Source organism: Nicotiana tomentosiformis, chromosome 4 (assembly GCF_000390325.3).
Source record: "Nicotiana tomentosiformis chromosome 4, ASM39032v3, whole genome shotgun sequence".
NCBI lineage: Eukaryota > Viridiplantae > Streptophyta > Magnoliopsida > Solanales > Solanaceae > Nicotiana > Nicotiana tomentosiformis.
Window position 1 is genome coordinate 80,186,686 of NC_090815.1, and position 17,501 is coordinate 80,204,186.

At 36.4% G+C, this 17,501-nt stretch overlaps 1 protein-coding gene across 1 annotated transcript; it reads right to left on the reverse strand.

The window, feature by feature from the left end:
- Nucleotides 1-5,721: 5,721 nt before the first annotated feature.
- Nucleotides 5,722-9,530, reverse strand: LOC104114890 (leucine-rich repeat receptor-like tyrosine-protein kinase PXC3). The gene is made up of 2 exons (XM_009625434.4): nt 6,849-9,530; nt 5,722-6,288 (listed from the first exon to the last, which is right to left on the reverse strand). Exons 1-2 carry the CDS (start codon nt 9,397-9,399, stop codon nt 5,981-5,983), a joined length of 2,859 nt encoding a protein of 952 aa, XP_009623729.1. The 5' UTR covers nt 9,400-9,530; the 3' UTR covers nt 5,722-5,980.
- Nucleotides 9,531-17,501: the final 7,971 nt, after the last annotated feature.

A 17,501-nucleotide genomic window follows, 5' to 3' on the forward strand; every position in this document is an offset into this window, starting at 1 on the left:
GTCATGAGGAACTTGGCCTCTTCTATTGGCTTGAGGTTCAAGAAGAACCTCATCAACTTACTCATCCTCGACGTCTACATCCCCCAAAGGTAAATTTTCGAGCTCATTGTTCGCCATGATTGTACCTATGATTTCTCAAACAAGTTAGTAACACGGAAGGAAAAGAAGATATTCCAAAAAATACACCCAAAGAAATAGCTAACACCGTTTTAACTCCTCGAAAACGACGCTAAAAATTGATGACGTCCACAACACACCTCTATAGGAGATATGATACGGTCGTATGCAATAATAATTACCCAACTATGAGTCGGGGTCGAATCCACTAGGAGTTATGAGGGGTGCTAGGAGTATATATTTGAAGCAAGTAAATGGGTTATCTAAGATTGCACTTCCACAACAAGGTTTTGCTTTCTATTTCTACTGTTACTCTAATGAATGCAAGTTAAAGAAAATAGATTATTGGTAAATATTTTTGGGGTTTTTTCAATTGGATTAAAGGCCTAGGGTTGTATCCATAACCTAGGTATTTGCCTAATGGGATAAAGATGTTTATACTTATTTTGTTAATTGGGGTGTATTATAGCTCTCAACTCCACGTTACCCACTCAATACCTCTCGGTCAGAGAGTGATTTTGCCCAATTTGGCTTTCTCAAGTCCAAATGGGTATCAATAAAACAATTAAGAAGAGCTCAAGTCGGGTTCTTACTATCTCTAGTTTGAACCCTTTAATTAGGTTAATCAATCTCTCAATTAACCTAATTCCTTGTTAGCTAAGTTATCCTAGACTAGGTCCCTCTTTCTCAAGTAGAGACTAAGTCAAATAGGCATGAATCAATATTTGCAACCATTAATTCTAAAATTTAAGCATGAATTAAGCTAAATAATCAACACCCAATCATAAACAAGAATAAAACTAATCACCCATAAGGTTTACACACTAGGGTTGGGTCACAACCCTAGTAAAAATCTAGCTACTCATAATGGGATTTGAAGAAAATAAAGAAGAAAAGCTAATTAAACCCATAATGAAATATTAAAATGATAAAATCTAATGTTAATACACCAAAATAATGTAAAACTTCCTAAAGTAGTAAAGAAAAACGGCTACAATAGCTTTTTAATGTTCAAACTTGACCTAATTTTGTGAAACTCATCTATTTATACAGGGCCGAAAATCGCGGACAAAAATACCCCTTGGGAGGTTCTGCGGCCGCACAATTCCATGTGCGGTCCGCAAATTTCTTCAGTTTGCGGGAAGGTGAGTTATGCGGCCGCATATTTCTAGACTGCGGATGCGAGACAATCTTCTGCGGCCGCACATTTCTGGATTGCGGTCGCGAGGCAATCTTCTGTGGCCGCACAATTCTTTTGCGGTCCACACTTCACAAAGGCTCCTGGACTTGGTCTTTTTGCATACTCTCTAATCTTTGACTCTTAAGCCAAGTTCTGCGGCCGCACAATTCATGTGTGGTCCGCATATTGCTGGAAGTTCTGTTAGATTTTTCTTCTTTGTTTGCGGCCGCAGATGAAATTCTGCGGTCCGTAATTTCTTCTACGGACCACACATTTGTGCTTTTGTGCCCTTTATTGCTTTGTGCTTCGGAACACTCCTTTTTGAGTCTGTTTTCATTTCGGGAGACCAAACTTCCAGCATTCCTATAATTTGTACAATTTCATTAGTTTCGGAAACACAATTCAATACTTTCGGACTAAAATAAAAGCTAAAAGGTGCTAATAAGCAGTCAAAATTCTCACTTATCATACATCCACTAGTCCTGCTCCTGATGTTGATCTAACTAGTGATAACGCTGCTAATTCTAATGATGACCCAATTGACACTCTCGTTACTGCTCCTACGTTTTTTTAGAGAACCTACCAAACGACAGAAAATATCTCCTCTTTGGCCTTTTTTACTCAACTAGTTCAAAAAAATAAGGCTAAGTGTAAAACTTGTGGTCTAGAGTTATCTTTTAAATATGTACCAACGCAGTCGGGGATAGGATCTTTGGCTAGACACATAGCTAAACACCCTAACGATAACGTCAAATATCTTCGTATGAAAGCTCTGGCCGAGGGAAAAAGTGCACCTAGTCCTAGTCAGGCTGACCCTAGTACCGGTTTAAATAAATTTTAACTGGGAATTAACACTGTTATCGGTAGTATTTTATATTATGATCCAAGAAAAGATTGGGAAGAATTAGCAAAATTAGTAACTGTTATGTGCTTACCCTATAGGTTTCCTTCTGACCCTGCATTTGTGCATTACATTAGAAAAATCTGTAATCCTACTTATAAAAGTTTTCCTCGCACAACTGTAAAGAGCGATATTTATAAATATAAGCATGAATATGAACAATATTTGCGCTACTTATTTACTCATATAAATTGTCGTGTTGCTATTACAACTGATATTAGTAGAATTAACAACGACTGTGATTACCTTATTGTTACATGTCATTGGATTGATGAGGATTGGATAATGCAAAAGAGAATAATTGCTTCACGTCACACAGGGCAGTTTATTGCTAGCACAGTTACGGATATTTGCAGATATTTTTGTACTAGTGATAATATAATGTCAGTTTCAATGGATAATTCTTCTAATAACACAAATGCTATAGACTTGCTTACCACAACGCTAAATCCTGCATTTTGTAACATTTTTCATGTTAGATGTATTTGTCATATTTACCATTTAATTGTGGGTGATGGTATGAGAATTTTAAATATTCAAATTGAATTCAAATTGAAAATGATTGTGGCCTAATATAAAGAAAGGTTCCTAAACCTTGTCCAACTAGATGAAATTACATGTATGAAAGTTTGGTTGTTGCACATGAATATAGAAGCCCCATAAGCTCAACGTTTAATACACATGTAAGTGATGATGACAATTACCTTACGAATGGGGATTGAGCTAATGTTAAAATGCTTGTTGATTTTTTAGAAAAATTTCATATTGCTACAAAAGAATTTTCGGGAAAATATTATCCTACTATTTCTAAATGCTTAGTTTATATTTGCAGAACTTGCAAATTTATTTGCTCATTTTTTACATGGTGGGGTAATTTATCAACTTGCTATTGATTCTATAAGAACAAAGTTTAAAAAATATTTTTTTCCTATTCTCCCTATTTATGGTGTTACTAATTTATTAAATCCTTGTATGAAATTAGGAGGTCCTCAATTTTGGTATGAAACTGTTTATAAGGGTTTAGCACTTGCAGATGATGAGGAGCCTAAACTTTTGGAAGCAATAGCCTCAATTAGAACAAACGCTGAAACTATTTACAATGCTTAGCAAGTTGCATTAAATCAGGCTAGGCCAAATGTTCCAACTCCTTCTTCTTCTGATTAAAAGAACTGCGGGACTAAGAGGACTTAGTGTTTGGGTGGGGTCTAGGGGTTCTAGTACTAATGATTTTTCACAACTAAATGAATTTGAAGTTTATTTGTCGCAGGGGCTCGAGGAAGTGAATCCCGACGACACCTTTGATATTTTGCAATGGTGGAGGGACAAAGAAAAACTCTTTCTGGCTCTTTCAAGGATGTATCGAGACATTTTAACTATTCAAGTTTTAACAGTGGCATCGGAGAGCGCTTTCAGTCAAGCAAGACTTCAAATCGGTGATCATAGACAGTCTATGAGGGATAGCTTGAAAAAATTAGTACTTTTCAGAGATTGGATCCGTTTAGAAAGAAGAAATTTTGGACTTGCTGAATCACAACTAGAGGTAGACGAAGTTTATGAAGAATTGCTAGCTGAACTTGCTGAGGATGCTGCTTCGTCCAACAATGGAAGCGGCGATGAACAAGCTACTTTTCCGCCACCACCAACGAAACTTCCTCCGAATCTTGAAGGATTTATGAAATTTGTAAGAGATAGCATGTAACTTGTATGAACAAAAATTAGTATGTAACTTGTATTTTTGGCACTTCTTGATTAGTTCATTTTTCTTCTCAATGGTGGTATTAGCACCTTGTTGTGCTCATTCCATACGGGGAGGAAAACTAAGAAAGATGTTATTATATTTTTTTATTGCTATAAAAAAATTACAAGGCATTGCTTTGAATATTGTTTTACAATATTTTTATCTTTAAATTTGAATTAAAAAATTAGGTTACAATTCTATAATAAAATTATAAGGCATTGCCTTAGATGTTTTTTTAACATCTTTTTATCTCTAAGTTCTATTTAATTAAAAAAAAATTACTACATAGCTGTTGGGCCCATTTAGCCCGTTTGAACCCCGGGCACGACCCATTTACCCCGGGACCATGAGTTAATGGGCCCGATCCTGTGCCGGTTCCTACAAAAAATATATTTAGCCCGGGACCATTTAGCCCGTTAATTTAGGGACCGGGAGCGGCACGGGACCGCGGCTCACAAGACCGGCCCGTTTGAGGCCCGACCCGACCCACTTGCACCCTTAGCTTTGATTTTACCCCAACACCAAAAGACTAATACACACTCCATCTATTTTATTTTATGTGACATTCTTTATTTTTAATCTGTTCCAAAAAAGATGATCTTTTAATTTTAAACTTTTTATTTTTACCCTTAATAAAATACTCCTTTAGTTACAGAAATTTTATAGTATGCTTAAAATCACAAGTTCCAGTGATACTTTTTGGTATGTAGCAAGTCTTTCTTTCATTTGAACTTTGTGGCCATTCAAACACTTGCATATATAGGGTGTGTTTGGTATGAAGGAAAATATTTTTCGAAAAATATTTTTCAAAACTGTTTTTCAACCTTCCCCACCCTATTCTCTATCACTATCAACCCACCCCACCCCTCGCCCCACCCCCACCCTAAATTAAAATATTATTAATAATAATTTCTTTTTATGTTGTAGATAGGATACTTTTTTTTTATTTTAACAAATGAGTATTTTCTTTTTATGATATAAAAAAAGTATATTTTTTCATTTTAACAAAAAAAGTACTTTCTTTTCATGATGTAGAAAAAATATTTTCTTTTATTTCAATAAAATAAAGCAGTAAAAAGTATTTTCTTTCATTTCAACAAAAAGAGTATTTTCTTTTTACGATGTAGGAAAAATATTTTCTTTTATTGCAACAAAATGAGTATTTTCTTTTTATGATGTACAATTTTTTTTTATTTCATTTCAACAAAATGAGTAATTTATTTTCATGTTGTAGAAGTACTTTCTTTTCAACCAAAAAAGAGTATTTTCTTTTTAGTTATGGAGCACAAATTTCAAAGTTGTTTTTGCGTAAAAAAAATAAAGCAACACATTAGTTCCTTTGGTTTTTGTGAATTTTTGGAAGAATAATTAAATTCTTAAAAAAAATAGTCCTGAAAACATTGGGTATTTGGGGGGAGAGGCACAGGAAATATAGGGACTTGGGGGAATGGAGTGAGGAGAGTAGCATAAAATATTATTTTCCTAAAAAAAGAAATTCTACTCTCTAACCAAACACTAAAAAATATTTTTCGAAAATTTTTTTTCACTAATTAACCAAACAAGGAAAAATAAGTGATAAAACCCCTCATTTTCCACGAAAACATTTTCTACATTTTCCATGAGAAGCATTTTCCTTCGTACCAAACACACCCATAAAAGGGAGTTCTGGCACGGATGAGTTCTGGCAAACGCAATTGGGAAAAAGGGAGTTACACTTGGTTTTCGTTGAAACTGGAAAATTTATTAAGGCAATCTTCTATATAAAAAGAAGTTAAATCGGATCCATTCCCAAAAGACCTTTTATACATATTACACATGAACAAGAAAAATGAACTATGTTACAATGAGAACTAAGATCATATTCAAAGTTATGTAGCTACTATCATATACCTGTATGTATATTAATATATATAAACTGGCAAAACTGGCATATTATGCATAGTTCACAACCCATTCACCGCTCGTGGCTACTCCCCAAAAAAGAAAGAAAAGCAAGCTAATAGAAAAACCATCTTCGCGCTCATTACTTTCCTTTGACACCCGATTACCTTGCATTGAGAAGCATGCGAAGCACGCTCTTCATTTTAGGTCGGCCTTCTGGGGAGATGCTAACACAAACTAGAGCCACTTTGAGGACAGCTAACATCTGGCTCCTAACGTTGAGCGACGTCTTACAAATGCTAGAATCAAGAATGTGATCCCACTTGTTGTGCTGCTCAGAGTCGCTCAACACCGACTTGGCTAACTCAGTTCCCTGACTAACTGCAGGCCTTCCTGTCAGCAATTCCAGCAGGACAACTCCAAAGCTATATACATTTCCCGCCATTGTGACTCTCATTGTGTATGCATATTCTGTTACAGAAAAGGAAATGCATGCATCACTAAATATATGCTTAACTTTGAGGCTTCTCATGTTATAGATCTACAGCTGGGAAAAGACATTTTATTATACCCCTCCCTCTCTAATTTACACCGAAACGCTGTTTCACTTCAGATATCGAAAGATAGTTCAACACCGTTTCAAGAATCCAATTAACTAAATCATAATTAAGGTTTGAAATAATGTTTTCTCTATTACTTACTTTTTAACTATTCCTTTAGCATTTATTTTCACCTACTACTTATATAATCCACGGTCAACTAATATCTTATGTTTATGTACAATCAAATGGTATCGCATAAAATGGTATAGTGGGAGGATATAATGCAGTCTTTCGTCTGTAAACAACAATAACTGTATGAAAATTTCACACGAAACACATTTTTTTAAGTATGGCACGACTGTTATGACAAAGAATGTATCATATTTTCTTCCGGAACATGTCACATGCAAGAACGTCAGTTCATGGAAAACGAGGAATATAAATCAATATTTAAGGATCTTTAACTTTAACCAAGTAATAGTTCATTACCTGGAGGAATATAACCGACAGAACCAGCAACAGCAGAAAAGCTTCCTGTGCTCTTTGAAGGATCGATCACCTTGTAGAGTTCAATGTCTCCTATCTGAGCCTCATTCTGGGACTTCAAGAGAACGCTCTTGCTGGAAAGATCGAGGAGTAGGATTGGACCGGAGTTGTATCCATGTAGAAAAGCTAAACCCTGAGCCACTCCAATAGCGATGCTGTAACGACTTGCCCAATCCAACGAGTATCCCAAGCTACCACGAAGAACATCATATAAGGTGCCAATAGGGGAAAACTCATAGAAGAGATAAGCACTATCAGCAGCCAAAAGATAGCCTAGTGGAATCACGATATTTGAATTATTCAGCTTTCCGAGATTCTTGAGCTCTTCCCCGAATAGTTCATGGCTTCCCAACTGAAATATTTTGTCACTCCAATTAAGCTTCTTGACAAAATAGGTTGTCCCCGACGGCATAACAGCTTTATAGTAGGTCGAGAATCTTGTCTTGAACACAACATTTAAGGGATCAGACACTGCTACCATGGCTTTCGTGAAGTCTATATTAGACTTGTGAATGCTGTTTGCAGTCAAAACCTTTCCCTGGATGACAGGGGATTGAGAACCTTCCTCTCCCGAGTGAAAATGATCATCATTAATCCTGTAATATCTTCTAGATATTGAAATAGCAATCAAGGTGAAAAGGGCAATTACCGCTACGCCTGCTATTGGGACAACAACTGCAATAACTATAGATTTTCTCTTTTTTGCGGCTTCAGGTGGAGTGATCGGGGAAGGATAGATCAGACCCCTATTTCCACTTGTCTCAACAATGACAAAGCTTCCAAACTCCGGACGAATTCCAGAGAGTTGATTGTCTGAAAGCACCAACCTAGTCAAGCCTCCCATTCTAGTCAGAAAGTCGGGAATCTGACCTGAAAACCTGTTGTAAGAGAGATCCAAAACTTCCAATGAAGTCAATCTAGATAGAGTAATTGGTATAGGTCCTTCAAAGAGATTGTGACTGAGATTCAAAGCAATCTGCAAACTTAACGGCATCGCTGGAATAGCCCCACCAAGTTGGTTCCCTCCAAGTTGGAGTTCTAACAACAAATTTAAGTTACTAATGTCAGGCGGAATTTGACCACTTAGCTTATTCCCCTGCAAATTCAAGTTTGTGAGGTTTTTCAAACTGGATATTGAACTTGGTATGGTACCATTCAATGAATTCCAGCTGATATTGAGCCTCTGCAATCTATTCAACTGCGAAATGTTACTCGGAATATCCCCAACTAGGTTATTGGACTGAAGACTCAGTACCTGAAGATTAGAAATATCACCCAACTCTACTGGAATAACACCACTCAGCTTATTCTGGGCTAAGTTCAAAAGCGCCAAGTTTTGGCACTTCCCCAATTCAGAAGGAATTGGTCCACTTAGCTGGTTTTTGTCCAGCTCCAAGTAGGTCAAACTCTGAAGGCTTCCAAAAGAAGCAGATGTAATCGACCCATTCAAAGCATTGTCCCCTAATCTCAACCGAATCAAATTTATCGACAAGTTTGTAGGAACAGGTCCCTCCAACTTATTGGAAGTCAGATCAACAAACTGCAAGTTCATTGGGGATAACAGGTCCTGAGGTATTATACCAGTTAAATTGTTAAAACTGAGGTCTAAATTCCTCAGGTTCTTGGTTAAGCCAAGGGGTATATTTCCAACAAAACGATTCTGATTCGCAGCAAAACGCGTCAATGTTTTGATATTCCCAATGGATTGTGGGATTGTTCCACTCAAATTATTGGCTGATAAAATCAAAACTTGCAATTTGGAAAGTTCTCCTAATCTATCAGGAATGACACCAGATAGAAAGTTAAGAGAAAGGTCAATCAAAGTAAAGTTGCCAAAGTTCACAATTTGAGTGGGGAATTCACCTTGAAAAGAATTTGCAGAAAGTTGAAGCTCCTCCAAAAGATTAAATTTTCCAAGACTGGTAGGAACTGAACCAGAAAAATTGTTGTAGCTAAGGTTCAAACTTTTCAGTAAATTCAATCCACCCAACTGCAAGTCAACTTTCCCATTCAATTTATTATGAGAAAAGTCCAAAGAATCCAACTTTCCAAAACCAGTAAAAGTAGGCAAAGAACCCTCCAATTTATTCCTACTAAAGTTCAACAATTTCAACCCACTAATTCCCCCACAACCAGTAATGAACCCACTTGGGATTGAGCTCAAATGGTTCTGAGAAATATCAAGAGACTCTAAAGTATTAATTTGACATATAACAGGCAAGAAGTCAGAGCTAGAAATTGAAAACAATGAAAAGGAGACTTTGGTAATGGAAGAATTATTAGAATTGCAAGAAATCCCTTTCCAAGAACATGGGTTTGAACTTTTATTAATCCTATCCCATACAAAAGAAGTAGCAGTATCATTCTGAAGCATATCATAGACCTTTCTCATGGTATTAATTTGGTCTGTGGGCAATTGGGAAAACACTAGTTGAAGAGGAAAAGATAAGAATATAACTATATAAGCAATATGGGGAACATACCTTAAGTTCATTTTGGCTTTAATTTGTAAAGCTGAAAACTTCAAGAAAATAAGAAAGGGTATCAAGAAAATCTATAAGGTTGCATAGTGTTTCAGTTTCAGGTGGTTTTGGGAACTGAAAGAAAAGGAAGAAGCGTTGTTGTATTTCATACGGAAAAAAGAGAGAATGGGGAAAGGGAAATTTGTTGTGTGGGGGAGGGGGAGGGGGCGTTGACTGGACTTTACTGTTTTTGTATTGGAAAAACAAAACAAGCGTAGACTAGACCAGTGAAGGTCGTGCGTGTTTAGCGTGGGGTTGAGGATTGAGTTCAACTTACTCCCTCTATTCCAATTTTACATAATTAGTTTGAGAGTTAAATGAGTTTTAACTATTCTTTTATATATATTTAAATATTTTAAATTATTAATTATTATATCTTATAATATTTTTTATGAATTTTTAAATATACAAATTTTATTTCAAAAAAATTAATTTTTTTATTTGAATTCGCGATCAAAATTAAAAAGTTTGACTTTCAAAATCCGAACCGTATCATATAAATTGGGACGAAAAGAGTATACATTGTCGGTTTAAGTAATATTTTTACCATCGGGTCATACTTATAGGCTATAGCTAACGTGTTTTATTTTTAATATTATAAATTTCACATTTTAAGGAGGCGCATATAAATATTCTTTGGATAATTCGATGCATAACTAATTTTTAGATTAATAATATACATAAAGTAAACTCAGAAAGGATTATATTAAACTAGATATAATTATATGTCGACTTTATTTGATTTTATTCAATTCTGAACCAAATCAAACAAACTACATTTCATTGTTTTTGTTAGTTTGATTCGAATTGTTGTTTTAAATCACCTCTAATTGTAAACAATTTTAACAATCAAAACCTTATTAATAGCTGGAAATGAAAAAAAAAAATCATTAGTAATTGTATCCACAATAGTGACTTAATATCCATATTATCGTGTTTGAAACTGTAAAAGTCCATCTAAATAGGTCGTACCATAGTAGTGTGTGTATACATTATATATTATTATATAATCTGATGGAAAACAACTTTCCTATAAGAATACCACACAAAAAAATTTAAATCATTTAATATATTCGATTATTTTTCTGTGAATTATATCACATGTTATTAGCGGTGCAAATGAACTTTTTGCTACAACAAAACGTAGAAACGTATCTCTCATATACTTAACCAAAAAAAAATATCTCTCATATGTATTACAAATTCTGAATTTCCTTTTTGATAATTTTTTTTCTTTTCTTTGATTAGAACTCATCCATTCCACTACATTGCACGTACTAATTTGAGAGCTGAATATTTTTTTTAACCACAACTTCTCATATTGTATTTCAAACTAATAGTAATTTTAAAGGCATATACTTTATAGTACTTTTAGAAAAAAATAATACCTAAAATAAAACTAAAAAAGGAAAATGGGAGTGAGTAGTGGGGAAATTTGGCATGTCTTGTTTTTTTCATCTTTGTTGACTGACGAAGACTGAGACACAAACACTGCCTTACTTGATAGAGTTTCAACTGTCAAAAGCTTTTGCTATATTTCCACAAGGAGTCGACCCCACTTTTGACTAATTGGAGAGAAAAATAAGAAAAGTTTGGAAAACGCGTCTGCATTATTGAAAATCGTACGAAGAATTGAACTGGTCAGCCTTTGTCATACAGTTAATACTCACACCAAGGAATAATGTAATGGGGGAAGCAGATATATGAGTTAAAAAAAAAAGGCCTATAGAGACCGATGATAATAATGAGTGAGTGTGGTTTAGTAGCGGAATTAGAAATTTTAAAAAAAACAAGTAGAATGTTGTATTTGACAATTTGAATTTGTAATGTGAATTAATTTTTGAACTCATTTGCCACTACAGTACAATCTTTTCTTATGTCAGGGATTTAAGAGTCCATATATAACAAAGAAAATTGTGTTTGTTTTATTTGTGCAAAACAAATTTTTGATGAAGGAGATTCAATTGTATCCCCTTGCCTTCCTTTAGCTCCGGCCCTAGTGCGTGGTGAACTCGATAAAGTTTGAGAAGAGCAATTAGGTATTCCAACAATCCTAGCACTAAAAGATAAATTAAAACATATGCTAGGGGTCTAATCAGGAAAAAAGATAACTGTATTGTCTTGGAAGAAAAATAGGTCGCTCTCTAACCGAGTGATCTCATATCATATAAGTGGGAGGTGACTCACTTTATTCGTGATGTTTTATAGTTCAATACCACATCGGACGTGGTAATTTGTATGTTGTTCAATTTTTGCGTGTACTGATTTATAAAAAGATTTGATTCTTTTATATGTTCTTTAATATATTGTTGTGTAATAAGTAATGTAGAAAGTAAAGAACATAAGTATTTTTACGTGAAAAACAACCGTCTCAAAAGATGAAAAAATCACGACCTACTTCCCAATAGAATTTTTTCCAATACTTCACTACAACTCTGAGCCAAACAACAATGTTTACCAACCTCTTGTAGACCTAAGGATTAAACTCTAACCCTTGTAGCAACCCGCCACAGGCTGTTGCGACTGTTTCAATTTAACGCTAACTTGAACAATACAACTCAAGTACCTAGTACAAATGCTTCTAAGAAAAGTTGAAAGGTACAATTCAAAAGTTTCTACTACAATGAAACTAGAATTAAAGACATACACATGGAACTGGTTCTTCAATCTGGTTCATGTAGCTTCAGGTTCACATTCTTGAAACACACAGGAATTGCTTACAAAATGCCTTGCTATTTGTAACGACCCGACCGGTCGTTTTGAGTATTACAACCTTACTTCCCCCATTACTGCTAAAATTAGGCTTTACAGTTGTTGTGTGACTTGTCGGGGTAATTGGTTCGGGTCCAGTGAAATTTTAGAATGAATTGGAACATCTAGTTCCAAGGTTTAAAGTTTAAGTTAAGATACTGATCGGATGTCTACTTATGTGTAAACGACCTCAGAATTTAATTTTGATGATTCCAATAGCTTTGTATGGTGATTTTGAATTTAGAAGCGTGTCCGAAAAATTATTTGAAAATCCGTAGTGGAATTTGGCTTGAATTGCCGAAAGTTAAATTTTTGGAAGGTTTGACCGAGGTTTGACTTTTTGATATCGAGGTCGGGATCATATTTTTGAAATTGGAATAGCTTTGTTATGCAACGCAAAATTTGAGTTCATTCCGGATTGATTTGCTATGTTTCGGCATTGAACCTAGAATGTTCGATGTCGATTCCTCATGAATATATGGTATCATATTAAGCAAATGAACTCCAAATTCAATTTTTATTGAAGTATTAGATCCGTATTGAAATTACGGAGCCATAGCAAAAAGAATCGTTGAATTCGGACATCGTATGAGAGAGTTATGCCTATTTCCGTATCTGGAACAATTTTTCCGTCGCCGCGAGCGCCCAGGGTAGCGTGGGGCGCTAGCCCTGGCGCTGGGAATTTTGGGATGCTGGAAACTGCGTCACAGACAGCGCCCCACGCTACATGTGACGCTCGAAATAGCTGAGGGTGTATAAAATGGGGTTCTTGCCATTTTTACTCATTTTTGAGTTTATGGAGCTCGGTTTAGGCGATTCTTGGGCGATTTTTACGGAAAAATATTGGAGTAAGTGTTCCTTATCCTATATTGATTATATTTCATGATTCCATATTCATTTACATCATGAATCCGTGAATTTATGGAAGAAAAATCAGATTTTTATAAAATCTTCCAAAAATGTAAAATCAAGATTTGAAGGTCAATCCGATGTCGGAATTTGATAATTTTTGTATGGTTGGACTCGTATCGGAACGGGTGTTCAGATTTTGTAACTTTTGTCGGGTTCCGATACGTGGGCCCCACATGCGATTTTTGAGTTAAATTTTGAATTTTTATGGAAAATTAGCATTTTTATATGGAATTGATTCCTATACCTCGTGTTGATTGTATCGAATTATTTTGACTAAGATTCGAGGTGTTTGGAGGCCGAATCACGAGAAAAAGGTTTATTGGAATAAAGAATTTGCTTGGATTGAGGTAAGTAACTCTTCTAATCTTGGAGTTGAGGGTATGAACCCTGAATATATGTATTTTGTGAATTGTTAGAAGGTGACGCACATGCTAGATGACGGGCGTGTGGGCGTGCACTATAGAAATTGTGACATAATTATTTATGTGGAATTTTATAGTTAAATAACCTTGGTATTTTCCATGCGATTTTATGTGTTAAAGAAATTGAGCTGAAAAGCATATTACAAATCATGTTGAGGCTATGTGCCAGTATTATTGGGACCCACAGAGGTCATATTGCTGTGAATTATTGTGTTAAATTGAAAAGTCATACTCAATCATATTCATTTCATTGCATATCATAACTCAGTTTTATGACTCTATTTTGATGCATATAAATATTTTGGGCCGAATGCCCTGTTTTACTGAGATGCCCGAGTGGCTTGAGAGGTTTATGACTGAGTGAGGCCGAGGGCCTGATTGATGTTTCATATTCATGGGATCGGGATGCACGTCACAGCATGTTGCATATTTATGGGATTGGGTTGCACGCGCGCAGCATGTTTGATATCGGCCGAGGGCCTGATTTGTGAGGATGAGTGTGGATCGGGGCTGCCCGCCTGCAGCATACCTGAGTGAGGCCGATGGCCTAAATTGTGAGGATGAGTGTGGATCGGGGCTGCCCGCCTGCAACATACTTTATTATTATCGCACATGAGTTGTCCGTGCAGATTATAGCGCTTGGGATGAAGGATCCCCTCCGGAGTCTGTACACACCCCCAGTGAGCGCAGGTACCTACTGAGTGCGAGTGCCGAGTGTCGAGTGCTGAGTGACTGGGAGGCAAGAGTGATTGTGAGGTATGCCCGAGTGGCAAGAGTGATTGTGAGGTATGCCCGAGTGGCAAGAGTGATTGGGAGGTATGCCCGAGTGGCACGAGTGACTGTGAGATTATGCCCGAGGGGCTGTATATGAGTGATGTTCTGCCCTAGGGGCTGTTTATGATTTTATCATTGAGTTGCATTGCATTGGCATGCACACATGACATACATGCATAGAGATGTATTTTTCCTGATGTTGTACAACATCACATTATTCATGATTTCTCACACATTTTTGACAGATGGGCATAGTGATTCATTTGTTTTACACGGGTTATCCGGAAGGAAAAATGAAACATATTATTTATTATTGAGAATAATTTTGGAGAAATTTATTGTTTTCAAACTATTCATATTATTGGCAACTTCGACAAATAATTTGGGTTTTTACTGATGTATTTGAAAGAAAGAACTACTATTTTTGAAATCATTATCTGGCTGAGTATTTTATCCCTGAGTTACTTCTCGTATTATTTACTTTATGTTGTTATGGATTATTGTGTACTATTGGTTGTGGACCCGACCTTGGTAGAAGCCCGTCACTACTTTCAACCTACGGCTAGGTTTGTTACTTACTCAGTACATGGGGTCGGTTGTACTGATACTACACTTCTGCACATTGCGTGCAGATGTTGGCTGTTGTTGTTGCTGTGCTCGCTGGTTGCGGGACTTGAAGATGTACCTGCATTCCTGTTGTAGCTGCCTCTTGTTTAGGGTAGCCTTAGATTTATAAAAGCTCTGTTTATGTATTATTCAAACAGACTATGTATTTATTTCATTTCCTCTTTGTATACTCTATTCTTAGAAGCTCATGATTTGTACTACCAGTTCTTGGGGAGATGTATCGGTTTTAGATATTTTCTTTTAATTAATTTCATTGGAATTAGATAGTTGGAAGTTGGCTTACCTAGCGGGTTGGGTTAGGTGCCATCACGACTAGTTGGATTTTGGGTCGTGACAAGTTGGTATCAGAGCTCTAGGTTCACAGGTTCTACAAGTCATGAGCAAGTGTCTAGTAGAGTCTTGCGGATCGGTATGATGACGTCCATACTTATCTTCGAGAGGCTACAAGGCATTTAGGATAATTTCCCATCTTTCTTTCCTTATCGTGCGGAATTGATTCATCTTGAAATATAACTCTTTGAATTCCTTCCACGTATTCGTATGCGCACATGAGCGCTCGGTATCAGCTGTGCATCGCCGGCTTGTGATTCTATGAATGAGGTTCAAGGTGTGTATTTTGTGTTTTGGTGATGGGCCAGTTTGGAGGACTTGAGGCCAAGTTTAGACCGCAGCTTAGGCTCGGTAGCTTTAGTTGTAACTTGTACATTTGGACTCATATATCCGGTAATATCCCTATGAGTGAAAGTTGTGGCTCGATGAGCGGTGGAATGGCTTTATGATGAGTATGATATAACTAAGGGATGTTTTAAGATGATGTGAATATGACGAGAAGTGTTTCCTTGAAATGTAAAGGAAAGGCCATTGGGTGCTTGATTTTCGAATTGATGTGGCGTACAGTCTCTAGTATGAATGTTTTGATGGATCTTTCACATTGTTAAATTTTGGGGTAAAACTAAATTCTCACGTCTAGTTAATGAGTTTGAACTCAGATAGACTAAGTGATTGCATAGTAATTGTGAATGCGAAAGGGTATAACAAGATACCAGATTAAGGCTAAGTAGGTGGATTATCCCCTGCGGAGTAATCTACGTAGGAGTATTCCTTATGATGCGAGTAGAGAGTTTCTTTTCTGCCGACAGGGTGTATGGGTGGAGATTTGAATCTGAATCTGGTTGAGAAAGTTGACTTGTGTGTCAAGAGGATGAATACGATCTTAGCGGATGATTGAGGTATTTTTATGGTTGGCGTTGTATGAACTTGGGAAGAAGTTTCAGTGGACTGACTGTGGCATTATGGCGGTAAGAGAGTATTGGTATTGTGAGTTATGGAATGTTTTAATCTATGGCTTTGAGCCAAGTGGGGGAGTCTGCTATCGACAATTTGATTTAATGGTTAGGTGTTAAATTTTAATTTTGGTCTGAGGCATACTTGTGAGTTAGCTATGACTTGCAGAAGTTGAGATCGAGTATGACTCGAATAAGGAAATTCCTGGATAAGGATTATATTGCACGTATGAGTAAATGAAATTCGCGGGATGAGTAAATTGTTATTGGTGAATGATGTAGTGCGCACGGAGTATGAATTTGATATGTGGTATTAAAGTAGAGTTACTTCTTTGAGTGTTGTGGTGCTAATGGGGCACGTGTCTTTTGGCCCATTTGGGCGGTGCAATTAGATTTGAGTAAAGTGGGTGACTCCCGAGAAAATTTCAGTGGGTTTGAGAATTATATGTAGCAATTGAAAATATTTTCGGACTTGTGTATGGATAAAATCCGAGATTTGCGTTTGATGGTGCCTGGACTTGCGGAAATTCTATATGACTAAGGATTCTACATTTTTGTATAAGGAAGGTAAGAAGAACAATTTCAAATTCGCATAAGGTATTCTCAAAGTGAGTGTTATAGTTGTGGTATTTTTGAAGGTGCTTAAGAAGAATACAGTTGCTTATGGGCCGTAGGGCATTGTGGTTCTATGCTAAGGTTTGTAGGGTGAGTTGTGGTTAAAGATCATGGTATTTTAGCAAGAAGAAGTATCAATCTGAAGACAAATTCGGAAGGGACTCGGAGAAAATAGGACAACTAGGTAGTAGGTTGGATCAGTATGGTAATTGATATGATCGGTTCTTTGGGTGCTTATGATGTGGGGGTTTTCTACAGGTGCATTGTCACAATACACCTGGACTTGGCGATCTGCATGGCTTGATCGAGTTAGAGGTATTTAGTTTTAAGGGCTTGATTATGTGCAAATGGATTCCAAAATATTCTTGATGGTTTCTACCGGTGTGGAGAACATGTTATGTATTGTGATTTCCTCCTGGAAAGAAGCAAGAGAAAGGTTTCTAACTAAAAAGGTATGTAGATGGAATCAAATATGGTGATTCGCGTGTTCTATGGATTTGGAGATTGGGAGTTCTCAAGAGCGGATTGTTTCATGGTTATGGATTGTGAAGTGGTGGCCAGAGCTAGCCAGATGATAGAATGTGTTATGATTCAGACATTATGGAGTTTCGAAAGAACTTTTATCTATTTGTGGGTAACCCGAGTTGATTTGGCGGTCCATTGGTAGGCCCAATTAAGATGTGTATTCTA